Below are 27,596 nucleotides of genomic sequence, written 5' to 3'. Positions count from 1 at the left end.
TTCCGAGCTGCGAACTCGAACTCCCGGCGCGCTGGGCGGCATGCCCCGCACACCGCCCCTAGGCCACGCAGGGAAAGCGGGACGAGGCACAGCCGAGCCCGACGCGTCGTACTAGCCGCACTGCCGCCGAGAAAACCGCGCTCCGCACGGGAAGGCGCTGGGAACCTCCGAGGCCGCGAACTTGATTTCCCAAATGGCCGCCCCCGCCCCTCCGCGGCCCCCGCCCCCGGCCGCCACTTCTCGCGAGATCACCGCCACTCCCGGCATCCATTTCGCGGCTGGAGGAGGGGGGGCGACGGCTCTGAGGGAAGATGAAGGCGGCGGCCATGTTGGGAGGTTCAGGGAGCTTTTGGTGTGGGGTGTGTTGAGGGAGTCTGCGCAGGGAGAGCCGGCGAAGGAGGATCGGCAGGCGGTCGGGCTCCAAGCGGGAGGAGTAGAAGCGCCTGTTACGACTCGAGCCGGACTCGTTTAGTTGCTTGTGTCCGGCTTCAGGAGTGCTCGGCAGGGGAGACGGGGGGTGTCCCTGACCGAGGAGCCAGCACCATGAGCGGGGGGACGCCCTACATCGGGAGTAAGATCAGCCTTATCTCCAAGGCTGAGATCCGCTATGAAGGGATCTTGTACACCATCGACACCGAAAACTCCACTGTGGCGCTGGCCAAGGGTAAGGACTGGGCCCTGGAGGCCCAGCAACGCCTCGAGGAGGGGGCGGGAGGGGAGCGGGACCGCGCTGCCTGCGGCGGCACAGGGACCGTCGGGGTCGCGTCGGGGATCGAGCAATAACCTGAAACCGCGGCGGGGTAGTCCGTGGCGTTGTGGCGATGAGGAGGTCCGAGGTGGACGGGGAGGCCTGCAGCGTCTGAGGGCCCAGCAGTAGCTGCGACGGAGCTTGGCGGAGTTTTGGTAAGAGGCCCGCGTAGTTTGGGCCGGAGGCGCGTCGTGCCGCCATTCTCCCCGACGGATCGTCCACGGCGGGGCTGTCGCCACCCGCGACGCCTCACGGCGGAGGTGGAAGTGAGCGAGGGGCTGGGAGAGTGGCAGCGCGACAGCGCTGCGGGGGCCCCTGCTCCCGCCAAGCGGGCTGTTGCCCGGCTGCCGGGAGGGCCCGTCGCGAAAAGGAGCTGGGAACGTTACCTAGTTAGGGGTTGGTCAAAGGAGTCCTCCGTAGAGTAAAAGTATCAAGCCCTTAGCAGTGGAAGGGGTCCAGAGCTGATGCGTAGAAGGGAGTAGGAGGGAGAGGCTGGAAACAGGATTTCTTTGCATCGTGAGCATTCCCGACCTACAGTGTACAGGATGCCTGAACTCTTTGGCATCCTGGAGTAGGAGACAACTTGGGTCTAAAGAGGATCCTGTGAGTGTTTTCATTTCGTGAGGTAGCTGTACGACGCTGTATACATCGAAATTGAGTAGAAATGCTGAATGTATTGGCCGGATAATATGTGTGCACATATAAGAAAGTTAGGAAGATATGTTTACTGAGAAGAGAGTCAGAGATCGGGGGGTAAAAAAGAGGATCTTTGAAACTGAGTATCCAGAGGACTCTGCTGTTTCTAGTGCATGATAATGCACTCTGAACACAAGTGTGTTAGCCACGGCAGTGAAAGTGCAGTATCAGGTAAAACATTAAGTCAGAATTTTTTAATAAGTTCTTTAAAATAGATTCTGCAAAACTGAATCTGTTTACACTTCATTTTACACTTCTTGACTGTTGCTAAATAGTCTAAAATGCATATATAAAAGAAGAGAGTTTATCCAGCCATTAAGTAAAGGGAAAAATTTCTCCTTGTGTAAATTAAGGGGACTGAGAGTATTCTGAACCTCAGTTCCTGTTTGATATGGTAGGCTTAGCATTCTGTCATAATGATGGTCTGTTATCTTTTACATAGTTGGTATGTTTAATAGCAGCTCTCTGGAGTTGATACCGTGTAGCAGTTTGTTTGCTTTCATCTTACATTGGCCTTTGTGGTAATTCTTGTTTGTGTGTCTTGTCGCTTTAAGGCTCTCTTCTTCCTTCCCCGCCCCTCCCATTATTATTTAAGAAATAGGTTGCTTTGTCTTGTAAATTCTTATATGTATGCTTTGAAACACCTTATAGTAGATTTGGTCCCAGACTTGCATAGCTCATCTATAGGGCGTTTAGCTTTCATGATGTGACTTTTTAACTTATTTCTAAAGTTGCTTTTAGGTTAAATTACGTTGCCGGAATTGCATTATCTGTTTAAAAAGGACAGCTAGGATTTGTTTATGTGAGAAAAAGATGAGCACTGTGATTAAAGATAAATGTTTAGGAATTCCAGTTGCATACTGTGATTGTTAAGGTTTGTACAAAAACACTTACAAGAACCTGTCCTTCAGTAGCTTGTGATAGTCTTACCCTAAATTAGACAGATTTAGTGCTGACCAAGCCAATTTGGCATGACTTCTCAAGAGTGGTTAAGTCATGTTATGGCATATCTGCCAAAGTGTACATATGTAAGACAGATCAAACTACAGTTACGAATCTAAGCTACTCTCTTACCATAGCTCTCTTCAGAAATGTAAATCTAAACCATTACATTTGCTTTAATAAAACTTGTCTGAGTTAGCTGAAGAATGTGTTTTGTAATATTGTGTCATGATTCAGAAGAGAATAAACCAGTATTTCTAGGCCACCTGGAACCAAAAATCTTGAGATTAATCTGGAAGCTGATAACAACCATTTTAGACTGTAAAACAGTACACTGTGCTTATGAATAAAATGCTCAACTATAGAGTATTCAGGTTTCTGAATAAATAAAGATTTCGGTCGTGTGAATGTGGTATGATGGCATATATGTAAGGTGACAAGTGTGGTTAGATATGGCCAGGTCTGTATGTGAAAGAAGCAGATCTTAGTTCTGAACCGTCTGTAGCTGTAAATATGTTGATCAGGTAATAGTTACCTCTTCTTCCATGGTGAGTTCAGAAATCAAACCAGAACTGTGTATCGTGGATCTTTACCACAAATGTCAAGTTTTCTGCCAGAAAAAGAGACCCAAAAAAGCCCCAAAAGATGACTCAATGCTTTCAGTCGCTCCACTACGTAGCTGGCTTTGTGTAACTGTTCCTGGGTTGAGTGCAGGGAGGCTTATTGTTATCAATTTCCTAACTGAAATCACTGAAATTGTTTGTGTTATAAAGAGCAAAAGTAGAGGTAGAATCTGTTCTTTAATAACTATAGATTTGCCTAACAGTAGGACTTCAGTGGGCTAAACTGAAGCCTGAGACTGGTGTGGTGAAGTTGTCACATGTGGAATGTCTTCATTTATCTTAAGTCTTCTGGAATTTCAGACAGAGCTAAGATTTTTGGGTTGCTAACAGGGTACTGATTATAGTCTTCAGTTACTGAGGGGCAGTCTCCTGTAGTTCTCTAATTGGCGTTTTATTTACAAAGCTGTGATGCTTTCATTAACAAAACTTGTGGCCTCTGTCTCATGAGTTAGACAGCAACTGTTTAAATCACAAGCATAACATTTTTATTCTGAGCTGGAATCTGATAAAGGAAAGCAATACATCCTTTCACAAAGTGTTAAAGTTTTATTTAAATAACAGGCAAAACTCCCATCTATATCAAATTCCAAATATTAACCAAGCTATACAATTATTTGAGGTTTTTCTATGTCATTGATGCATATCGTTGTTTTTGATTGTCAGCTTTTCGGAGCTATTTTTGGAACCAAAACCCACCCACTCTTCTTCTAAAGCTTCAAGTTAAATTAACTTGGAATGTCCTTTTAGTTCATGCTTCTAATTCATACTTAGTTTTTTTTAAACATCATGAAGTCCGACCAATTTAAGAATAGAGTGTTTGCAAGCCACGATTAGGAGTAAAATTTTCTTGTTGTAAAGTGATTGCTGCCCTACCTGGGGGCAGTTGTAGAATAATCACGACTGATTGTGCTTGATCTTTCTTGTGGCATTAAAAACTAGGTGTGATCTTTCATGCTAGTAACACATAATGTCTTTGTATTTCAAAGCACTGATTTAGAGAGGTGGATTTTTAATGTAGGTAAGCTGTGTAAGAACAACTGTATTGGGTCAGAAAAGGCTCTGTTCCCTGCCAGCAGTAGCAATCCTTAGGCATGTGACTATAAGAAGCAGAAAATTATATATTAGCTCTCTGGTATAATGCATCAGATTTCAATTATCAGCTGTTGGACCATTGAGAACCATTATAATTGGAATTTGGCATTTGGAACCATTATAATTAATAGACAGTAGTGAAATAGCTTTTAGTAATTTAAGGAGTAGTTAAAGTTCCAGCATTTCTGGCACTTTCAACCATCTGTGATAGTGTTTTCCGTAGTCTAATGGCAGATGAAAGAGAACTTCCTTTTTTTTTTTTTTTTTCCTAGACTTCTACACAATATTAATTGCATGAAAGACTCAAATGTAGACAGAGGAAAGTTAAATTCTTGAAGACTTGAGCATTTCCTATAGTTCGGGGTGAGAGCAGGAACAGTTACATTTTTATGAAATTTTATGAAGTTGGTTTTTTTTAGTCAGTTAAGTGACACGCTCCCTCAGTGTCTTGAAGTTTAGGGCATGTGCCAAACTAACCCTGTGCATAGTGTGTCACAGCAGAAAAATTCCTCTTGTCAAAACACACTCCTGGCTACTCTGCTCGTATCTAACTCCTTGTTAACTCACCACCCCTACGAGTAAGGGAATGCAGACTGAATTGTTCTGAAGGTATGACCCTACCACATGCTGGCTCCGTCGCGTTAATACTTCTCCTGTAATGTGGTGTGCAAACATCGGAGCATGTTTTAGGGAAAGGGTTGCGATGTTTTGAAGAAAGATGGCAATTGAAATGACTTGTTCTGGTAGTGGTGGTCTCATTGTAATCATGCTTCTCGTGGGTGCCTTAGGAGTGGGGAAAGACTGGTTTCTGTGTATGTGTGCTACGTATGAAGTAAGGCCGATAAGATTGTGTCAGTGCTGCGTACAGAGACTGAACTATGTATTTGAAGTAATTCACATTATATAGGAACAGAGTCCTCTTACTGGTAGGGTATATAGCTTGGCTTCTGATTTATTTTTCAGTGTTAATCAACAGGTAATAATTTCTATTAACTCTTAGGGAAAGTTGCAATATTTTCCTTGCTATAGTAGTATAATACAGTAATATGCGTTAAAATATAGTATAGTCATACAGTCAAAATCTGCAAAGAAATTTGTTCACAGCACATTAATATGAAATTAGTGGGTATTACTTGGGCATAAAGTCACATACATGAATGCTGTTAGGTTCAACAGTGTTTCTTTCTAGGTGGCTATTTAAGTATGTATGTTTACACTGACAAAAAAAAAGTTTGCTTTTGACATTAGTTACTTTTCTTTTTGTTTGCAAGACATAAAGCCAGTTTAGGTCATTAAAAAAAAAATAACAAGGTAAGATTAAATGGATTTACCATAGTCCTGTTAAGTATTATAAGATTATATTACCTTTCATGTGCTTATTTTCATTTCTTCTCACTCTTCAGTATTTTGCTGTATGTGAACCACTGCACCTTGTTCTGCAGGAGAGGGATAGTCTGAGGAAATAGCCCAAGAGACAGAGCTGGATAGAGCTCTAAGACTGCTGCTGCTCCAGTACCTTGTCCTTTTGATACTCTGGCAACTTAGTGTTTCTGATTATGCAAAACTATGGTAAAAGCTATTTCTTTCTAAAATCTTATTGTACTGGCCACCTTTACTGTTAGACTTTCTACTTTAACGAGCTCAGATTATGTTAAATCCTAATCCAGACTAGGAAAGAAGAAACTAAAGAGAGCTATCCTTTGCAAATTGTTAAAAGTAACATTCAACTCTTTATATTGTACTACTATTTGAAGGATCTAGTTGGGATAGACACTGCAAAAACATTGAGTGGCCTTTATCCTAAACTGTTAGCCTAGATTGCTGCACATACAGTTCTGGTTCCTTGCTTTAGAAGGTAGTTAGACTCAGGATATATATATTTTTTTTTTTTTTTTTTTTCTTGGAGTTGAGAGGAGAAGGTTGAATCTCAAATCAGAGGAGATTGCTTACCGCTCTCTAGGAGAGCTAATCTACATTGGACTAAATGTCTTTGTTTTGCAGAAAGTTGCACTAAAACCAGTTTGTTTTGGGAGAGGGAAGAGGTAGAGAGAGAAACCCAACCTCTTAGTACTAACTCTTGATGTGTTTTATTGCAAAATCGTTGATGACCTTATCAGTGTCTTAATCTAATTGTATAGACAACTGAATCTGTTAAAAATTAATTCTGCTTCCTTTTGATGTGTTCTTAATTAATAGATAATATTCATTTCTTAATTAGGAGAAAGACATTCTTTTCAACACACAGTAAAATCCGTTTACCTCTTTTAAGGTGTCATTAGATGGAGTTGGGTTGTTTGCTTTTTAAAATTGGTTTAGAATGGAGAAAGGTAATTGCCAGGTGTTAAAATTGTTCCTGTATGTGTCAGGTGATGTTGGTATTAATAGTAAAATACTTATCCATGCAGCATAGCTCTGGCTTAAGAGAAGTACTTTCAAAGCAGATTTCTTCCATAGTTCGTCAGATTTTTATTTCTATGTAACAATAAGATGTGGTCCTTGAGTTTACTACCCTTCTTTGTGGTGGTGCTTAGTTCCTTCACTTTAGCTAGAAAGTAAAATACTTCAGTAACTCACTGATCACACTCTTACCATTTTCATGCACCTTTGTAGACAAAATGGCTACTAGAGCAGCCATTTCAGTGTGGGATAGAGGGAGCCAGAACGAAATGATGAAATGAAGGACCAAGTTAATTTACTAGTTATCTGATAAATAGAGTACAGGATGGCCAGAAAATGAAGGTGGATCCTTGGTCAAGACAGTGGAATAGAAAAGCCTGATGAACAAAAAGCAACAGAATGAACTACAGTAATGCACATGACCCATTGATAATGTTGTTAAGCTGTTGTGTATTACTTTGAGTTAATTTCTGCAAATTCTTCAGCTTCAGATATCTCTCTCTGTAGAAGAAGGAGACAAGACAGGTTTATCTTATAACAAAGACTTAAGTTCAGTTAGCAGTATATGCCTTTTTACAGCACTTACATTTTATAGTGCCATTCAGAGCGGACTTTCAGATGCACAGAAATAGACAAGTTGATTAAATTCAGCTCAGTAGATTACATAAGTACAAACAAAATAAGCATAACCACTTAAGGTTATTTTTCATAGTAGTGTGGAGTTTATCTCTTTACCCCTGTATTATGCTTCTCAAAAAGATTTATAATACTTGACTGATAAGCTCTGTTTATGCAATACTAGAAGAAGCAACAGTGATGGACGATGGTTAGTGCAGCCTGAGAAGTGACTATCATCACACTGTACAGCTCTGTTATATGGCAGTGAATAAGTGCCTAATGACGTCTCCAAATTGTTAATGCATCTGAAAATGCAGGGAAAACTAATTCTGGTAAAGTAAAGCAAAATATACGTGATCTGTTGTACCTTACAAAGCAAACAAAGATCTCTTAAAAGACTAGAGCAAAGACAGTCATGAGGGATCAAAGCTGCGGCAAGGTGATGTTCAGCAGAATGTGATTTATCATGATTTTTTACATTTTCTCTGGCTTCAATTCATTGTTTCGCTTTTACTTACAAAACTCTAGCTCTTGGAGACATATTTCTTCAGATTTGTTTGTTTCACTTTAATAATGACCTAGAAGTACATACAAATAAATTTAATATCTTAGTATGTCGCACACTATGCAGACCTACTTAGGAAGATAGTTACGCCCCAGTGAATATACTTAATTTGACAGAGATTATAGCAACCTTACACCAGCAAGAATGCATTTTGCTTAGTGAAAGTTGTATATATATGCCACAGAATTCCAAATTTTTATTTAAATCTTAACCTGTGAGTGATAGCATCAGTGATGTCTCAGTAGGGGGTATAAGAGGTGTCTTTCTGCTTGTTTTTTAACTGAAATTTGTAAGATCAATTTACTTGTTTATGTCTGAGCAGCTGATAATGGCAAAGAACACACTGCCTATTTAATAAGGTTTTTTGTTTAACAAAATTTATTCTTTTTACTTAAGGCTGTTGGTCTCTGCAGTATATTTGAAGCCTTTTTGTTGAATGTGGGCATGTTTTGATTTTTTTTTTTTTTTTTTTCCCTCCCTTCCCAATTTTGCAGTTCGCTCCTTTGGTACAGAAGATAGACCAACCGATAGACCTATACCACCTCGTGATGAAGTCTTTGAGTATATTATATTCCGTGGCAGTGACATTAAAGACCTAACTGTTTGTGAGCCACCAAAGCCTCAGTGTTCTTTGCCACAGGACCCTGCTATTGTTCAGGTAAGTCAAAACGTATTTTTGGATGTTTGTTGCTGAAGGTATAACCTGGTAGCTTTAAGTGCTCTCTAGCTGAGTGTTTAAGATGTTTGTTGCTGTTAAGTTCACAGCCCAGTGTAAAGAACTCTGGCAAGATTTTTTTTTTTTTTTCTTCTTTTGAATCAGGTCTTTTTGAAAATCAAGGTTGAAATCAAACTCCAGCACAATGTACTGGACACTAAAGCTGCCAGTTTTTCAAAAACAACTAATGACTTTTGGTAGATGTTGATGTCTTTTTTTTGAAAGGTGTTTGGCTTAAGAAAACAGCTATGCAAGACTTCTTGGAAAGATCAGACTTTGTATAAGTCATGGGGTAGATGCTGAAACTTCTCCAAATCATTAGTGATTTTTTTGTTTGTTTGTTTTTGTTTTCTTTTGGATTTTAATGTTCAACTTTTTTTGCTGTGACTTCAAAAGTGTTTCATCTAGCTGTGTGTTTTTAACATGCTTCATACTAAAGGGCAGTTACTTGAAAAAGGAATATTTGGTTGCTGAAGGGGAAGGAACTTGTAACTTGAAGCCTTTAGGGTTAATTAATCTGTTATTTTGTATTAAATGAACTGATAGAGTTACTTCGGATCTCTGAAATTTGTTGACTTGTTGATTGTGCTTGTGGGCTGTCTTAAAATCATCCCTGGGAACAAGATGGAAGTTCTTGTTTCAAATGGAACTTGATAATTCCATGTAATTGTTTACGTTTCTAATGTTTAACAACTCTGTAAGATAAAATTCTTCATCATTCCTTACAAAGTAACATTGCAATCCTCTAAGGTCTTTTCCTAAATTTGGTGTTACTCCTTCAGTCAGTGGTAGTTGAGAGCTGGGAAATTGCATTGCTGCTAACCCCAATAATAGTAATAACTCCACCCTCCTCTGGTATGTTTGGGTCTTTCATTGTTTGTGTAGTTTTTGAAACTTCAGAGAAGGTGATAAACATTTTCCAGGTTTGCGAACAGCTTATACACGTTTGACACAAGAGTCCAGTGTCTGAGATTCTAGGGAAAAGCATGCTTTAGTTGGGGATGTCCCTGCTCCTTGCAGGGGGGTTGGACTAGATGACCTTTGAAAGTCCCTTCCAACTCTAACCATTCTATGATTCTATGAAAATTTTATAGAACTGTTCTCACGTGTTTGTGATATTGAAAGGGTAGAAGTGCTTTCTAAACTGCATGCATACTTGTGAAAATGTCTTCTGCTAACTGCTGTCTGATTTGAGTTTTCACGCAGAGTAGTGTGGGTAATTAATTACTTTTGTGCTGTCTTTGCTTCTGTGTTAATGCAGTTAAATTCTTGATATTAAAGAAGCAACTTTATGAATGTTAAGGTCTTGTATACATACTAGCCACAGTGGTAGTGTTAGGATAAATTTAACAAATACTTTAAGTTTCTGCATTTCTTGCCTTGCAGAGCTATTTCCTACTTTTTGTGTAAACATGAATTTCTGCAAGTGTGTTTTGTTTTTAGTCTTCACTAGGATCTTCAACTACATCTTCATTCCAATCTGTGGGGTCCTATGGTCCTTTTGGCAGAATGCCTGCATACAGTCAGTTTAGTCCAAGCCCGCTGGTGGGGCAGCAGTTTGGTGCTGTTGGAGTTGGTATGTTCACTTTTATTATTTGATGTTTCCTGTAAGTGAAGTCACCTGTGTGTGTGTAGACAGTAATCAGTGCTTATAATTCCATCAGTGTCTTATCCTAAGGGCAGATCCAAAGTCTTCAATCTGTACCAATCCCACAGTTTGTCTACAGGAGTATGGAGTTTTTCATAGTATTTGCAGCTCAAATCAAAGCAATGGTGATTGAGAACTAAACACCCTGTCTCCGAGGGACAAGTAGGGAAAGGTTCCTGTATTCATGGAATCATTCTGTTTCATATATATTCATTACATTCATTATGTATTCATTGTGTTTCACAAGTGGTAGAGGCAGCTTCTCCTCAAAAGCCTCATAGCTGTGCTGTGGACATCTGGTATCCCAGGCTGACTAGGTGCTGTGTGCCTTAATCAAGGATTTGGATTATTCAGCAGTCCACGTGCCCACGCAGCCCTGCAGCTATTCATGAGACCTTAGCTTGGCATGAAGTACATGGTTGAAGTGTTTGTGAGCTGCGTAGGTTAGATGTTCCTTTATACTTTAGATGCACTCTTTGAGACTTGGCAACCAACTTTCATTCCCCCCTTAAAATTTATTTCACCTTTAAGTTTTTCATATAGGAACTTACGTTCTTGCAGCTGTTATGGTGACAGTGTTAACTCCTGGTACTGGAAATGTTAGCAATGTGAAAGGAAGGCTGTAGAATTGGCCATAACTTGGTATCAATTAATAAGATGTGACAGTCATGTTTTTGTTTAAAAGATGTTAGGTGGAAAGATACACCAATAACATTTATTTATTACTCTGTAAGATGCTATTATGACTATGCTATGTTAATACTTGTGATACTAAAGTTAGCAGTGCTCTTTTTTTAGATTAAAAACATCAAGATATAATGTTATCAATTTGCTGTGAATACATACATTACTTTAATTTTAAAGTGTATGAGAAGGGCCGACTTACATGTGTTCTAGAATAACTGCCTAATATGACTTCACTAATCATTTAGTACTAATTTTTAAAAAATGCAGAAAACAGTAAACCAAGTTTTACAACTATATTATTTCTTTCAAAGCAGGAGGTTCTTTAACATCTTTTGGAACAGACTCTTCAGCCAGTGCTAACATGTCCCAAAGTACGGCAGTTGGTTCTGCATTTACAACAGATGCAAGATCACTAAAAACACAGATGTCTCAAGGTAAATCTTTTTCAATAATTCTTTGATCTTATGTGAGTAATCATGCCCCTGTGATTCAGGTGGTTGCCAGAAATACTAACCAAACAGCTGAATTCTGTCATCAAAAACACTTGATATTGAAACCAGAAAGCACTGATAGGCTTTGTATTTGCTCTTTAAATGTATTTTCCTATGTCTTGGCGTGCTGCGTAGGTAACTGTTAGCAACGCATTTGTTGTCCTTAAAGCATCTATGTTGAGGAGTAGGACTTATTTCAGTTGAATAATGTTAACAAATAGGTGCATATGGAAATTCAATATCTAGTTTTATAGATAGTATGACAAAACTCAAGATATTCACACTAATTGAATTGTGAAGTCTTTCAGCCTACAATTTTTAAATTCTTATTCCTAATGGTATTTTTTTGTTGTTGTTAATGTATATTTAGGTAAATAATATAAACAGCAGACCTGATTGCCTGTAGAGATAGTGACAGCTTGATAGTAATAGAAACTGCATAGCTAGTTTGTGTAATATTGGAAAAGGGAATTAGAAGCAAAAAGGAAATTCTTGATGCTTTTTGAGTGGCAAAGCAAAAACTAAATGCCGAGCACCTTCACTCTCGCTTTTCATGCGGGTGTGTTAAGATTGCTCCTCAAAATCCAAAAGAAATTATTTCCTACTTTTCATTGCTGCAAGTAAAAGTGTAAGCTAAGATATATTCCTAATGCTATTTTTAGGTTTATGCAGTTGTGTTAAAAGGCAAAACACTTTACTTATAGAAAACAGATTGGTTTTTTGTTTTTTGGTTTTTTTTCCTAAATTCTAGCTGAGATTTGTATACTAGTTAGCACTGCTCTCTAGGATTAGTTGAGTGGATTACCAAAAACAGGTTCTATTTTGTTGCGTTAGTTGAACGGGGAAAGAAGTATGCTAGACATCTACTGTTTCACTGTTGAAAGAGTAGCTTAGTTTTCTGTAGGTGAGATTAAAGCCTGTATGATTCTTGGATTTAATGTACAACATATATTCCAGATGAACGTACATTCTGCCACAGAACTTCTTCTGGGGCACCAACAATTTTTTTGTGTGTGTGTTTGCTTCTAAAAATATTTGTCATCTTTGTAGACTGTCAGTGTGATGTGGTTGATTTGGGAGTTTTAATTTGGGTTTTTGTTTTTTTTTTTTCTTCTTCTTCTTTTGTTCAGCTTTTTAAATGGGCTATGAAGTTGTTGTTTACTTACTGGGACTTGAGTCTTACTCTTAATTTCTTAGTAGATTTACCTATATGATGTCATAAACTTGTCTGGCCAGATCAAATATCTCCATTCTAAACATGCTTCTGGCTCTAGTTGCTCATGCTGCAAATTGAAATGTATGAACAGCACTTTGTGGGCAAGCTTTCATAGCTCCTTCATCTGCATTTTGCCTGGCACTAGCCATCACTCTTAATTTATTTTGTGGTGATCGTGCAACAGAGTGCACTACATGAAATGAAATTTCGGTATCATAGCTGTATCTCTGCCTTTCCGAGCAGTCACTTTCCACTTGGCTTTCCAGGGAGGCAGAAAGAGTATTTTTACTTCCAATCAATCAAAAAATTCATTCCACAGCTAAATACACATTATGAATGGGTTGGTAGGGATTAATTATCCTACCCATTTTTTTCTTTTAGACTAGGGGAAGGGGAATTGCTAAATATCCTTCATTCTGGATTAGTGGAACTGAGGGTGGAGAAATATTTATTTCTTCTTTGGACACAGCTGTCTTGACTGGTAAGGCAGATAAACCTGTCAGTCTAGATTGGTTGAGACCAGTAACTCAAATTTGTGGATGAGAAATAACTGTTTGGGTTTTGTTTTTGTTTTTTCTTAGGTCGTTCAAGCCCTCAGATAGATCATTTGAGAAGGAGCCCCACCATGGAACAAGCAGTACAGACAGCTTCAGCCCACTTGCCTGCTCCAGCACCAGTTGGGAAGAGGAGTCCTGTACCAGCCAGACCTTTGGTCTCTGCTAGCCAAAAATCGTTAGAGAATCAGGAGCACAGACGAGGTAGCTTGGGATAATTTTCATATGACTTATTTCTTTCATACACATATGAAGTGCTCTTTTTAAGGGTAGCATGTAGGAACTTTCCTGCTGTCCATTACTAGTAGACTGGCTGGCAGACACCTGGATTATATATATTTATTTTTAAAGTCAAACGTATATTATAAATTACTCTTTTTTTTTTTTCTTCTTTTTTTTTTTTCTTTCCCTTCTGTGAGTTAAACTTGTGGTATACTTTTATAGGTTTGGATTTTTTTTGAAATCTGAACTATATAACTATATACAAAAGTATGATCAAAAATACCTAATTAGATAAACATTTTTTTTTATTTCCAACTTTAGCTGAAGCACACAAGGTTTCAAGATCAGAAAATGAACTCAGAAATGAAAACAAACGACAAATTGGTAAATCTTGTTTTGAGAAATAGCTATAATTGTTTTCAGACTTCATTAAGTTTTTTAAAAGTCTGCAAAAATGCAGCTTTGTGTATACTTTGCAAAATGCTAGGACTTTCTGTAACGTCCAGAAATCTTGCAATTCAGATTACGGTGATAAAGAATTTATGTATTTAGAATGCTTTCACATAATTGTTTCTAGTGGATAATAATAACTTTACATTGGGTCAGAATAATACAAGCACAAAAAGTCAGCATTAAAGAGAAAAATCTCTTCTAGTTGCTCTGTATTAAGCAATTTGAATAAAAATGCAAAACCAAGCAGTGTTCATGGACTTATAAACACAATAGCATGAAATAAAACCTGTTAACTTTCTACAGAAATACTTGCTTGAAGAGCCACTAACATTTTAACTCTTCTGGAAGCTTTTAATGACTTCTAGAAAGTCTTATAGTACCCAAGTTTAGTACTGTGATACTTTCTGTGTTACTGCTGTAACTATTGTAAGTGAGTTGACAAATTACAAGCTGCTCTGACAGGACTTTCAACAGCAGAAGTGCAGGAGGAGGATGCATGAAGTCCCAACCTGTTACCCTAGGAATTAAAAAAAAAAAAAAACAAACAAAAAAAACCTCCCAAAAAACAACAACAACAAAAAAAACCACAAAACAAACAAACAAACAAAAACCAAAACAAAACCCCTACCCAAAAAACCAACTACCTGCACTACCCTGGAAGAAGAAACAAACCGCAAAACAAAACCAAACAGAATATCCCTCTTTTCAGTTCCAGGTGGACCTTCAGCACGGAGAGGCCGTGGAGGTCACAGAGGGGGCCGAGGAAGATTTGGTATTAGGAGGGATGGTCCAATGAAGTTTGAGAAGGACTTTGATTTTGAAAGTGCAAATGCACAATTCAACAAGGAGGAAATTGATAGAGAATTTCATAATAAACTTAAACTAAAAGGTAAACCAATTTTTGCTTTTAGATTTGAGCGTGGAAAAAACTGTGTCTTGTTTTAATCCTACCCTGGAGAACAACTTTTAAAAGGCATATCCTACTAAGTCTTGTTTGCAGTCATTAAAGGGAAAAAAAACAATCAATGAACAGGTAAACTGGGATCATCTGTTTAATTAAATACTTGGGTCAATATTTGAGTTTTGAACGAATTTTAACTAGCGAATATCATACATTGTGTTCTAATAGGTCTCTTGGTTAGAAGTGCAGATTGCTTGAGCAGAAATTCCAATGGTTCTAAGTTTACTTTTGGGTTCTGGAAAAGATGCAACAAATGAAAACATGTATTCTATGTTTTCAATTATTAATAGACCAAAAGCAATCACAAAAACCTGAGTTTGGGATCAGAACTTTGCTGGAGGATGCATGAGAGTTTCAATTTAAGAAAGTTCCTAGCATTTTTTCACTTTTATGGTCTTCCAGATAAGCGCAGGAGTGGTTTGAATCTATACTGCCAGCACTTCTGTTTTCTAGCAGACTTCTGTTTTAATTACCTCATTCTCTTGTGACCAGCCACCTGTTCGTTACACTACTGCTACTATTTTTGGACAAAATTGTTACAGGTTAAAATAGGGAGCTCCCTATTTCAGTAAATGATTGGCTAAAAGCTGAGAAACAAAAGGTAGGAATAAATGGTCAGATTTCAGGATAGAGAAAAAACACCAGTGAAGTCCCCATAGGCGTTGTTCCCCGGTGCTTGCCTGTTTTTCTGGATCATTTTTAAATGAGTTCATGGATGGTTTGTTGTTGATACCAGTTTTTTTTTTCAGAATGATAAAGAGGAAAGGTAAAGCTGACTGTAAAGAGACATAGAAATATTTTGAGGTAGAGTGATAATTTTGATGTCTCTGTTGTGGAAAGGTTGAGTTGGTTATCTGAAGTTTATGCACAGTATCCTGAGATTTAAGCTGTAAGCATTAAGATCATAATAGCTAGTTCTGATGAACTGTCAGCTTTTTCAGTACCAGTCAAAACAGTAAGGTGAACTTCAGGCATTATTAGGAAAGAAACACATTATAAAATCAGTTCATGGTGTAATACTTTGAATGTGGGCCCTGCATCTCAAAGGAAATAACAGCACAGCCAGAAGACAAAGGAGAAGGGCAATGGGGATGAGGAAAAACATGAAATGGCTTTTATGAGGAATGGCTGAGTAGAGGCTTTTAAGTCTGGAAAGGAGGCAGCTAGGGGGTTAGAAATAGGTGGTTATCGAATAGGTTCTACCTCAGGTATTTTTGTTAAATAAACCCACAGAGAATATAGAGGATATCAAACCACCAGACAGCAGGAGCAAAACATCCTAATTTATGTAAAATTATTTGACTTTCACATTAAATTTTGGAGGGTTTTTTGTATTTTTGAGCATTCATTATAGTTTCTGTCTGTGAATAAGTCAACAGTGCTTTTTTCTTTAGTATGATGGTCTGGAAGGCTTCTGTTTACTTTTATTTTCTAGAAGATAAACTTGAGAAACCAGAGAAGCCTGTAAATGGAGAAGACAAAGGTGACTCAGGTGTCGATACCCAAAATAGCGAAGGGAATGCAGATGAGGAAGATCCGCTTGGACCCAACTGCTACTATGACAAAACCAAATCCTTCTTTGATAACATCTCCTGTGATGACAATAGGTATGGCCTGCAAGGGGAAGCTTGTTAGTCTACTTAACGCATGTTTATGTCATAAGGTGATGTCAGCACTACCCATTACAATCAGCTCTGAATCAAAAGTGAGTAAAGCTTATTTCCACATGCAGTGGGCAAAAATAAAATGGGAGTATGAAGCACAAAATTTCTTTGTGGGCAAGTGCAGTACGTTAATAGGAAGACATTTGAAATGTTGGTTTAGAACCCCACTTCTAGAACTTTGTGTACATAGTCTAGAATCTCCTTTACAGATTTAGTGAAGTGGGATTTTTCTTTTGTTTGCTGCTAAATTACTGCTTTAGTTGAATTGATTATGACTGTGCTTTCGTAATGGTTTTTAAGTAGATGACATAACTATCTTGGCCAGTAGTGTTGTTTGAATGTGAAGACAGCATTTCAGGAAAACAAAAGCTTTTTTTTTTTTTTTTTCCCTTTTTTTTTAATTAAAAAGATGATGTGGATTGCTGACCTATTTTGGATTACGGGAGTGGGGATGATTGTTTTGTTGTACTGACAGCTCGGTGAAGTGGCATCTGAAACTGCAAACTCTTCCTTTCTGTTTCTTGTTTTAACTTGCAGAGAGCTTTTATTTATTTTATTATACAATGCTGTGTGCAGAGGATACAGGCTGTATCATTCTATGCGAAACTTACAGCATTATTAATATGTAATTAATGATACTGTAACATCCCTTTTTGAGTTAAATGAATTGTGGCAGACACCTAGATTCTTGCAGAAGGGATAATGTGGAGATTTATGGTGTGGCTAATACATCATGTTACATTTCATGGGCTTTCTGGCAACTCTAACTAAGCTGGGCAGTCTTCCTTCTGAACTGTGTTTTAAAACAATCCTTGCTCCTTTTGTGTGGCAGAGAACGGCGACCCACCTGGGCTGAGGAAAGAAGATTAAATGCCGAGACCTTCGGAATACCACTGCGTCCCAATCGTGGCCGTGGAGGGTACAGAGGCAGAGGGAGTATTGGCTTCCGAGGTGGAAGAGGACGAGGAGGTGGAAGAGGTGGCTTCACTGCTCCCCGAGGATTTCGTGGTGGATTCAGAGGAGGTCGTGGAGGCAGGGAGTTTGCTGACTTTGAATATAGGGTAAAATATGTTTAATCTTACTATGATGTGATCCACTGTTCTTGGGAACGAATGGTAAAAAAACCTCCTGCTTTTAGATTTGATGTTGAACTAGAATGTCTTGAATAGTATTTTGCAGGTACTCTGAACTATTTAATTGAAAGTCCATTGATGCTGAAACTTTAGTTATGTAGCGTTGTTTTACTATCAACATCAACCAAAACTAAAAGCTGCCTTTCTTTGTGTGCCCTGAATATTTGTTCTGTAGGTGGAAGGCGGGAAATAAAAGTTCTGCAGATTGAATACAAGTGTTAGAAATGTGAATTGCAAGCATTTTTCTAAGCAATATTGTAAAATGTAGAGATTGAGAGGGAGTAATTTAACTTGCTTTTAGTGTGCAACAGACTTGAGTTGTGAATGAGTTGGCACAAAGCCTATAGACTTCTAAGATCCTATAAAATCCTGAAAATAGAGTAATTAAAGTTACTGAAGCGTAGCAATGACCTTTTGCAAAAAAAAAGGATAAAAAATATATTTGAGTTCTGTAAGGTCCTATTTCACACTGTTGGTTTTTTTAAACTAAACTTTATGTAGTTATATGCAATAGCTGTTGGGAAAGCTAAGGCAGGATTGACTTTTTTCAGCCAGTAATTCAGTAAAAAGGAGCTGTGGGAGATGCAGCATAAAAGCTTCAAAAGTCCCTTTTCCATTCCATAGAGAAGGTGTTTTTAAAAAAATTAACGTAAGTACTACTACTTCATTTAAATAGGAATGAAGCTTAAACTTCCTTTAAGCGTTATGCAAAAGCCACCAAGTAAACCTGCTAACTGATGTAACCTGACGTTTAAACATGCTTTCATAATCACATAAGCAAAGCAATAGTAATTTGTTCTGCAAGAGCTGTGATGGCTAAAAAGCAGAATAGTACAGTATAGTTATGCAATTTGTTGCTTTTTACAACACTATTAAGACATCCATTTCTCTATTTCCTATTGAAGATCTTGAATTATTCTTCTTACCAGCCAGTGGTATCTCAGGGGCACTTTTTTTTTTTTTTAAAGGTCATTGATTATACAGATTATGTAAATCAGCAGAGCTCAGTTGCTTGCAAAACCAAAATCTTTTTGGTGCAAGCCATTTTTCTTGACATTAAGTGTATATATTCAACTTGAACATGAGCTTGTTAGGAACAGAAAGGATACTGGCATACTATTAAGAATCAGTAACAAATACATTTAACCAGATTGTTGCAAGTAAATGTAGGCTTTTACAATTCTGACTGGGACAGAAGAACTATTTCTAGTAGTTTACTGCTTGAGCAGTTAAGAGTTTTGCAACACAAAATCTTTGTTTTCTGTTTAAAATATTTTTTTAAAAGAGGGGGACAGGCTTTTCTAATCACAGGTTTCTGACTGTCCCTCAGTTATTCCTTCAATAGTTTGCAATAGTTAGTCCTGTGATTTAAAGAAATCTTTGTTAGCTGAGCATGAATTGAAATGAAGGGGAGATCAAAGATGTGCATTTCTGAAGGAAATAATTTCACAGTCTTCCAGATGGGTAGGAGGCAGTGTGACAGCTGAGGGTTTGTGCCACACACATGGTCAAAGTGCCCAGCTGCTGCCGTGTGTGCCAGGCTGAGGGTGTTCTGACCAGATGCAAACCTGGTCACACGGGGAGGTCTGTTTCCTTATTGGAGATATGGGGAGTAGCCATCACAGTGCATCTTCTCCCAGTGCTGCTGCCCAGATAATTTGTGGCTTTTGTTTTGCAAAATTAATTTTAATGTTCTGCTGTTGTTCCCTCTAGAAAGACAACAAAGTTGCTGCATAGTCTACAAGAAAGCTGAAACCGGGTGAACGTCTAGATCTTCTTGATCCAGATAATTAGTTTCAATCTCTGCAAAGAATGAAGTTAATTTGCTGTATACTTGTCACCAGCACTGGGATTTAACTATTTAATTTCAAAGGGGTGTAACGCAGTTACTTTTGAAAAATGGCCATCTTTGAAAACAGTGAGCATTAAATATATTTGAGACAGAAGGATGAGTAATTTCTTATGTATAGTTAATTATAAAGCAGTACTTCGATGGAGTTTAAGTATTTTTTCATCACTGAAAGGATTTTTCTTATTACTAAACTGTATTTGATAATTGCTTCGAGTTGTAAGGACAATTGTATGCAGAAGGCCGTCGATACTGTGAGCGTTTTGATCCACTGAAGGTTGTTTTTTGGAAATCCTGTAATATCCCTTTTGAGATAGTTGTACTTTTATCAACTAGGGTGCTGGACAGTAGAAAACTTGCTTTGTCAGTCGAATATGTACACACAGTAAATACTGTTTCTTAGGCAAAGGAAACTTTTTTTTATATAGTTGTAAAATTCCATTATATCCCATTGCCAAAGAAACATTACAAACTTTGTATAGCTGTATAAAAAGCAACTAATTTTTTAAAGAATAAACATTTTTAAGTCGGCAAACATACTGTGTTATTGCAAAAGCTGATAGGCTGAAGAACACTGAATTAGTTGGGTTTTTTCTTTAGCAGCTTTTCAGGCTTAAATGTTTGATTTTATATTTGGACTAAAATGAAGATTTGAAAATGTTCTTCCATTACACGAAACTGGATACACTCTTTGCTTCTCTAGCAGGAATTTGATTTTGTAGTTTCTGGCATATCACAGGATTTGACCAAATTAAGGAGATATTTTCAAATAAGGAGAAAATAAATTTTCTTATGTCAAAACTTGCAATTAATTTTACTTAGTGATAAATATTAACTTTTTAAAATAATGGACCAGGCACACGAGTTTGTAATTCTCTTGGAATGCCTGGGACAAAAGTACGTCTCCATTTGTCAATTCTTGAAATGTTAACTTTGTTGTAATACCTGTAGGCATAAGCAATTTAAAGAATTCTTAGTGTTTGAAGTTGTTTGCATTTTGATAGACCATAGCTTGGAGACATTAAGACTCTGCTTCTAAGACCGTGAAGTCACAAATGACATAGTATGGACTTTTTGCCAATTCTGAATGACTAGTTACAACTTTTTGATATGCTGAAATAGAAACCTGGTCATTTGTGTCTGTATGTGTATATGAAGGCCACAGGAATAAAGGGATCCAAAGATTAAAACATTTTGATCTAATTTGCTGGGTTTTTTTTCTTTATTTTCTGTTCAAAATGTTCAGTGGTGATAAAGATGTGGAAAACTGCACTGTTGGAAAATTGGAATATTTAAAAGTGGTTGATAGAATCTTAATTTTATAACTTTTGTATAGCACTACAAGGAAGTATTTTGTAATTGGTTTCCTTATTAAGGTCAAATATTTGGCAACTGTAGAAGTTAGATAATATTGTTTAGTAATGTTTTTTGCATGTTAACAACAACGCCTTTCGGGATGCGCGAATCATGGTTCTGAGCACCTGTTGAGGTTTTTGGCCGCAGAGGCCAGTGCTGTTCTGTTGCAATAACTCTGTACTCTACGAGGTGTCCCAGGCTTATTTAAGCACGATGCATTGTAAATACCCGGGGTAGGCGCTGCCGGGGATGAATTTGGCTTTGTCCCCCGTCGGTGGGGTGGGCGGGGGTGCCCTGTGCCCGGGAAGCAGCAGCGTGCCGTGGCGTACCTTGCTCCACGGAAGTGAGGGTTTATCTTTTGTTTTGTTTTGTTTTTTTTTAATTTTATTTTAAACCAGAATAAACTGTTCAATAAAAGCGGTCTGTGGGCAGTTCTTCCCTCCGGCTGAGGGCACCGCGAGGGCTCCGCTGGCAGCGGGGCGGCGCCCGGGCGGCGCGAGAGCGGCCTCCTGCCGCGCCTCGAGCTGGAACGGGCGGGAGGCCCCGCCCCCTCTCTCGCGCCCGCCCGCCCACGCACGGGACGTGCCGGCGCGCGGCGGCCGCCGGCGGCGGGGCTGAGGCGTGCGCGAGCGGCCCCTGGGAGCCAATCAGAGCCGGCGGGGGGCGGGGGCACCTGTTCCCGTCAGCCCTGGCGCGGGGTGGGGGTGGCGGCGGCGCCATGTCAGTGGCGTTCGTGCCGGAGCGGCTGCGCGGGAAGGCGGAGGTGAACCAGGAGACGCTGCAGCGGGTGAGCGCGGGCGGGAGGGGCGGCGGCGGCCCGGGCCCTCCCGGCTCGGCTGAGGTAGAGCCGGCCTTGCCGGCCGCGGCGGGGGGCGGGAGCGGCTCGCGGCGGGCGTGAGGCGGGCGGTGACGGCGCGCTCCTGTGCCCTAGTTGCTGGAGGAGAACGACCAGCTGATCCGGTGCATCGTGGAGTACCAGAGCAAGGGCCGGGCCACTGACTGTGTGCAGTAAGTGAGCGGGGCGCGGCCGGCGGCGGGGGGCGGGCGGGCACCGAGCCCGGCCCGGCCGCTCGCTGCCTGCTCCGGGCCACCCCGGAAGCCGGAGAGCCTCAAAGGCCCCGGCTTCCCCGCAGAGCGAAGCGCGGTCCCTGCTCTCCAGAGCGTTCCTGCCGTGAAGGAGAAAATGCGGTTGTGCTTAAAGAGGCTTCCCAAAAATTACCTGTAAAGCAGAAATGCCACTATAGAATAAATTTGGTGCCTGCTCCTTTTTGTCAGGGTTTTTGTTGAAAACCAGCTCTGCTGGGCAGGTTTTCCTTCCCCGCAGTGCGAGTGAGACGCAGAGCGGGCTTTACGGGAGAGGAGGGCAGTCGGCGCGGGCTCTGCAGCACGTCCGGTCCCGGGCGCCTGGCTGGCGGCGGGCTGGCTGCGGCTGCCCGGGCGCCTGCTGCCTGCGTGTCCCGACCAGCCCGGCAGTGGAGCTTTGTCTGCTCCGCCCGAGCGGAACTCTTGCAGGTCTGCTTTTCAGTATTGATCATACGGAGATCTTAACGCGCATGTTTACTGTCAGAGTTGGTAAGTAGAAGAGTGCAGTGTACTGGGCCTTGGAGCAGAAATAAGGATATAGACGTGTTTGCCCAGAAATTTTTTAAAATTCTTTTTAGTTTGCCGTTTCTAACAGCAAATATCAATCAGATTACAAAGGTGACTAGTAAGTGTGAGCGGTTTGCTAGAAAAGACCACATTTCCCAGATAATGTGTTTCTTCCTCTCGTAGGTACCAGCACATCCTCCATAGAAACCTCATTTATTTAGCTACAATTGCTGACGCAACACCACCCAGCACACAGAAGACTGTAGACTGACTGCGCATACCTGGACACGAGGAGTGATGCTTTAAGAATCTGTAGAAGTACTTAGTTTAGAGTCACACTTTGAGAGCTGAGAAGGTGTGGTCTTGAAAGGCAGGTAAAAAGAGGTCATCCATACTTTCATTTTCAAAATGTGACTGTAGTTTTTGATGTCATTATTAGGCTAGTTTTTTCCCCATTAGCATAAGCTGAATTTAAGCACATCTTTCTTTTTCTCCCTGAAAATCTCCACGGTAGTATACTTCTGAGAATAGCCTGGTTGTCAGGACAGCACTACCAGCGATGCCTTTGGAGGACTCCTGCAGTCTCACTGAAGCAGAGACTGTTTCATGCCGAAGGCTGTATAATAATAGGTTAAGAAATCAACTAGGAAACTTCTCTCTACCTCCAGCATGACAAAGTTGGTCATACGTTGCCATAAATATAGCAGTAGACTGTTTTGTATCTTGTATCATAGGAATTGTGCTTAATAAGCTAAAGATGTTCTTTGTAAATTATAGTATATTCTGGATTAATGTAACATGTTAATGAAGGAGCAGCTCAGTGATTTAGTGAAATAGAAATGTTAACTTTCCTAGGAAAGACAGGACTTGCATAACTTGGAGCGATTAAGGTCAAGGGAGAAATCGAGCCTTTATTTCAGTGAGGGAAGGCTGTGTGTTTGCCCCAGTTGTGTCAAGACTCTTCCTTTTTTGCTTGAAATGCTCTGTACTGCAGACTCTGTAAACAAGTAAATTCTCGCATAATCAAAACGGATTCATATGCTTCCTGGGTATTTGTCAGCATTTATGGTCAGAAAGCTTGCACACTTCGGATAGTGCATTTCAGTGGCTTGATTAACAGAAGCTAAACGAATACCCCTGGTAAGAGTTCTGCTGGGGGGCGTAGAGTTAACTTTTCACTATCATAAAAATTATTTACTCTGTAATTGCTAAAACCAAATTACTTGAAGTTTTAGCAATACTTGTTCAAAGACAGTGCTAAGGCATTTTCTGTCTCATGTTCTTCAGTGCAATTTACCTGAGAAAGTAGCTTTAAAGATGCTTCAGATTGTACAGTGCATAAAGTTTGATTTTATATGATGAGTCAGGAAGTAGGCAGTTGACAATTTTCAAACTCTTAAATAATCCCATGTTAATGAAATAAGATCTCTGTTTACAAACCAAAGTTACAGTTTAAGGTGCTGCTTATTTTCAGCAAGGTGCATATTTTAAACAAGTATGACCTATTAAATGTGTATCTTTAATAAAGCAAATAGTTTACTTTTACAGAAGCTTTAAAATACAAAATGTACAGTTCCAGTTCAGAAGCATTAGCTATTCACAAGAAGCACTGCAATAAGGGTAAGTTAACTAAGCACCAAACCCTTGCACTTGGCAGTGTAAGTGAAGTTTAATGGCAAGACTCATTTGCCAAGTGCAACAATTCTTAAAATTACCAGTGTTCAGAACAAATCGGAAGCAAAGGACAGAGTAGCACCTACGTGGTCAAAATGCAGACAGACTTTGTTTTCGCAATTCACTTCTGTAAGTCCAGAAACTTGCCAGCATTTGTAATTACGAACAGACTGCAAAAAACTATAGTAATATTTTGGCACTTGTTAGAAAAAGTTCAAAATTAAGTGTTTTCATTGACTTCCATTTTGGTCTTAGTACGAATAACCAGTAAGTACAACCAAATTTAGGATTTAATATTAGATCTAAATGACAGGATTTAGGAAACTCAAAACCATTCATCAAGTTAAATAACCACTAACATTTTCAGCAGAGGGTTTTCAAAATTATAGTAGTACAGACCATTGACAATTTACAGACAGAAGCCACACTGATTGTGCAAAGCACATTACTGTAAAAAGTCTATGTACAGCAAACAAATCTTTGTAAACATGGTAAGTATGAAGTTTCAGAAAACATGGTGACAATATCATAAATACAGGCAACATTGGCATCAACAGCACAAAAGGTAACAATCTGGGCCTGCAAATACAGCCCGTCACCATACAAACAAAAAGGTGGATGGGTTTTAAATACCCAAATGTTTAATAGTTTTAGTGTTGTGTATACTTTTTATTTATATATATATATAACGTATTTATTTTTTTGGTATCTTTAGATATAGATGTACTTAGTTTGTAAAAACAAAAACAACAAATGTGCTTTATCTTCATTGAAAAATTATGTAGTTAGAACTAATAACCCATTTTACTAGTAGTTAACATATTAGAATGATATGACTTAAGAAAAATACAAAAATAAGATTAATACTGTCAAAACTCTTATACCAGAAAATATTGTGGTTTTTAGACTCTTTCAAAGATGAAATATGAAAATTTAAATAAGCTCTAACTATATAAAGAATCTTCTGTAATCTCAATTAATATACAGTGGGATAGCTATACATATATTTACCATTGTTCTTCAATTTTTAAGCACCAGTCACTCTCCCGGATCCACTTTGGTTGGAAGATTATTCCTCATTCCACAGGTTCACTTAATGGCACATATTGACTGCAAATAATTACTTTATCTCCTTAAAAAAAAATAATGTTCTTTTAACTAACTGCTACCCCACATTTCAGTTTAGTATCTTCTGAGCCAGCTCACAATTTTTAATCAACTGTAGCATCTGAAATAAGACTTTAAATACATGCAAGTAGTCTTTTAGGCTATACTTTCACACACTTAAGGAGCACTGTGTGGATAATGCCTTTGGCCAGATGAAGCAGTAAGAAATGGTTTATTTATCTGAAAACCAGTGTCATATTATCCACACAGATGCCACCTGCTTTAAGCAGCTCAGATAACATTTGTGACACAAGGTTGAGTGGTTCTGCTGATCTTTACTTAGAGCAAGGAAACTACCACAAACTCAATTTCGCAACTGTTTCTGCAACAGTTTCATAATGAACTCACTCGTGTGGCACACACAGAGCTGCTGTTGCACTTAATTTAAAAAGAAGCTGCCCACAGGCCATTTATGGAGAATACAAAGGCTTTACAGCTTGTCCATTATAAATTGAATCACAAACAGTGTTGAGCAAAGTGACCACTATATATTTGCTTCAACATATTCAATGTGTTTCAGTAAGATGTTTAACTATAAATCTATATGAAAAAATAGCTATAAAATACAGTGTTTCTTGTATGGTAGTCCTTCAGCAATTCTTAAAAAAAAAAAAGTTTTGAAAGTAAAGGCAATATACACATTTTTAAAAGCATTTCTACATCACAGTTTTGGGCTGTTTCACGTACATTTAACAAACATATCAGCCATATTTGCTCAGCACTGTCCATCAGAATTCAAGAGTTTGTGTATCTCACCCAAACCCCTCAGTTGCACATTTAATGAGATAAACAGGGTACAGCCAATACACAATTGTGAAACAAAGTATACGGAATTCATGTTTGGCCCTGTGCTGCACTTTCCAATACGAAAAGCAGTTAGTACTGATGCAGGTAAGATGCTCTGCGTTCGTGCTTTACTGGAAAAGATTTAAAGCCCTTATTCATCTGTTTGTGCTGGGAAGCCTGTTGTGATTGCTGCTGCTGCGCGTAGGCAAAGTTCGAGGAAATTCCTGCTCCTGGAGCACAGTCACTGGCTGCCGCCCACACAGGCGACTGGAGGATCTGCATCGTGTCGCTCCACTGGCTGACAGGGCTGCTCATAGGATACAAAGATGTACTCTGACTGGGTAGCGTGTTCGTGACAGAGGATGTATGCTGCCAGGGTGCCTTTGGAGGCCAAGTTTTGGTTTTATTATCCTGTGAAAACAAAGTTAGTTGGTTTGGGGGTTGGGTTTTTTGCTTGTTTTTGTTTTAATACCAAAACACACCTTTTTTGAGACAATACTTAACACATCATCTTATCCGCTCCTTAAGGCTTTTTCAGAAGATTAGTTTATGTTTGAAAGCAGAACTGACACGTGTATATAGCCTCACAGAGTAGGGTTGGAAGGGACCTTTAAAGGTCATATAGCACCCTCAATTCTTAAAGTACCTGCCTATTAGAAAAGCTTTGTATTTACTTGAGCACATTTGCTTGACACACAGTAGCCCCACTAAGTCAAAATTTCTGTAAGACAGGTAATCGTAGATCTGGGGATACGTTAGTTTTCTCTGCACAGACAATTAAAATTGACTGTGTTGCCTCTTAGCTTGACTTGAAATCTTTGGTTTTGTGATAATTTCTGCCACAAGGGAAAAAATTAAGTGACTTCCAATTTCAGTATTTAAACTTGGTAACTTTGATAAAACCATCTAGTACTACTTGAGTGCAAATGATTTGGGTTTTGGCTCAGGTAAGCAATCTGGAGATACAGATGCTATTCTAGTTGTTTTCCTACTGTAAACTACCCCAAAATGCAAACAGCAGACATGACTAGGCAAAGCCATTTTCAGCTTACCTGATTACGGTCATCTGCTGCAGAAAGCAGAGGTGGTGATGGCAGCGTACTAGGTTCCTGCTCGCCACTGCTGTGTTTCCTACCCAAGAAAAAGAGAGACGTTTACTTTTTTTTTTTTAAAAAAAAAAAAAAAAAGTCACCCACATTAATCTGCCACTAGCATACACCATTCTGTAGTTTTAGTCTGTCATACTTAACAGCCTAGAACTTGTGCTGACATTTCATCTTGTTTTGTGTATTTTTGCTCAGTACAGGTAAAAGCAGCAATGCAGAAAGAAACTGGCCACTGGATACTGTCAAGCCTGACAGTGCAGTGGTTCTTTGAGCTTCAGCAACAAGCACACATTTTTTGAAGGTGGGCTAGTCTTTTGCCCACTTTGAAAAAGTCTGCTCAAAATTGCCTTTTTTTTCTTCTGTTATCTGCTCTTGTTTGGATCTTTTTTAAAAAGCATCTTTTCTGAAATAACTTTACAGACAAGACAAAGAAAGAGTTGAGCAAGTGAAACATCTGCTGAAGCACAGTGACTTCACTGGGGAGAAATGTTATACCTTTGGTATAAGTTTGTGATCTGATACTTATTATCAAAGAGAAGTCCTTGCCAACAGGTGCATTCTGGAAGGTTTTTGTTTTGGGGTTTTATGGGAGTGGGGGTTGAGGTGGGTAGGCTTACATTAAAGCAGAATCTTTTATCCTTTC

General features: G+C 39.2%; 3 protein-coding genes across 11 annotated transcripts in view; 2 read left to right on the top strand and 1 right to left on the bottom strand.

Moving 5' to 3' along the window:
• Positions 1 to 285: 285 nt before the first annotated feature.
• On the top strand, positions 286 to 20,477 carry LSM14A (LSM14A mRNA processing body assembly factor). 4 transcript variants are annotated; one of them, XM_086757842.1, is made up of 10 exons: positions 287 to 664; positions 8,176 to 8,339; positions 9,840 to 9,972; positions 11,046 to 11,165; positions 13,020 to 13,196; positions 13,536 to 13,598; positions 14,377 to 14,556; positions 16,064 to 16,235; positions 17,125 to 17,353; positions 19,139 to 20,477. In XM_086757842.1, the coding sequence occupies exons 1-10, from the start codon at positions 544 to 546 to the stop codon at positions 19,160 to 19,162; spliced, it is 1,383 nt and encodes a 460-aa protein (XP_086613968.1). In that variant the 5' UTR covers positions 287 to 543; the 3' UTR covers positions 19,163 to 20,477. The 4 variants fall into 4 exon arrangements, with proteins under 4 accessions (XP_086613969.1, XP_086613968.1, XP_086613967.1 ...); XM_086757841.1 differs by having other exon boundaries at positions 11,043 to 11,165; XM_086757845.1 differs by lacking the exon at positions 287 to 664 and adding an exon at positions 5,523 to 5,670 and having other exon boundaries at positions 11,043 to 11,165.
• Positions 20,478 to 21,321: 844 nt separating this feature from the next.
• On the top strand, positions 21,322 to 23,253 carry SS18L2 (SS18 like 2). 2 transcript variants are annotated; one of them, XR_015259971.1, is made up of 4 exons: positions 21,322 to 21,417; positions 21,562 to 21,638; positions 22,404 to 22,594; positions 22,735 to 23,253. XR_015259971.1 is itself a non-coding variant. In XM_086757809.1 (3 exons), exons 1-3 carry the CDS (start codon positions 21,349 to 21,351, stop codon positions 22,489 to 22,491), a joined length of 234 nt encoding a protein of 77 aa, XP_086613935.1. In that variant the 5' UTR covers positions 21,322 to 21,348; the 3' UTR covers positions 22,492 to 23,253. The 2 variants fall into 2 exon arrangements, 1 of the variants encoding a protein (XP_086613935.1); XM_086757809.1 differs by having other exon boundaries at positions 22,404 to 23,253.
• A 465-nt stretch (positions 23,254 to 23,718) lies between these two features.
• The window catches only part of GARRE1 (granule associated Rac and RHOG effector 1), a 61,209-nt gene continuing 57,331 nt past the window's right edge, over positions 23,719 to 27,596 (bottom strand). For all 5 annotated transcript variants that reach the window (XM_086757808.1, XM_086757807.1, XM_086757805.1 and 2 more), the window contains exons 13-14: positions 26,900 to 26,978; positions 23,719 to 26,258 (exon numbers count right to left, since the gene is read on the bottom strand). In XM_086757808.1, coding sequence (XP_086613934.1) covers positions 25,938 to 26,258; positions 26,900 to 26,978 — 400 coding nt within the window. In that variant the 3' untranslated portion in view covers positions 23,719 to 25,937. The remainder of the gene's footprint in view (positions 26,259 to 26,899; positions 26,979 to 27,596) is intronic.

The sequence above is a fragment of the Chlamydotis macqueenii genome, chromosome 13 (genome assembly GCF_036417535.1).
Source record: "Chlamydotis macqueenii isolate bChlMac1 chromosome 13, bChlMac1.mat, whole genome shotgun sequence".
NCBI classification, from domain to species: domain Eukaryota; kingdom Metazoa; phylum Chordata; class Aves; order Otidiformes; family Otididae; genus Chlamydotis; species Chlamydotis macqueenii.
This window is presented reverse-complemented; position numbering and strand designations above follow the sequence as displayed.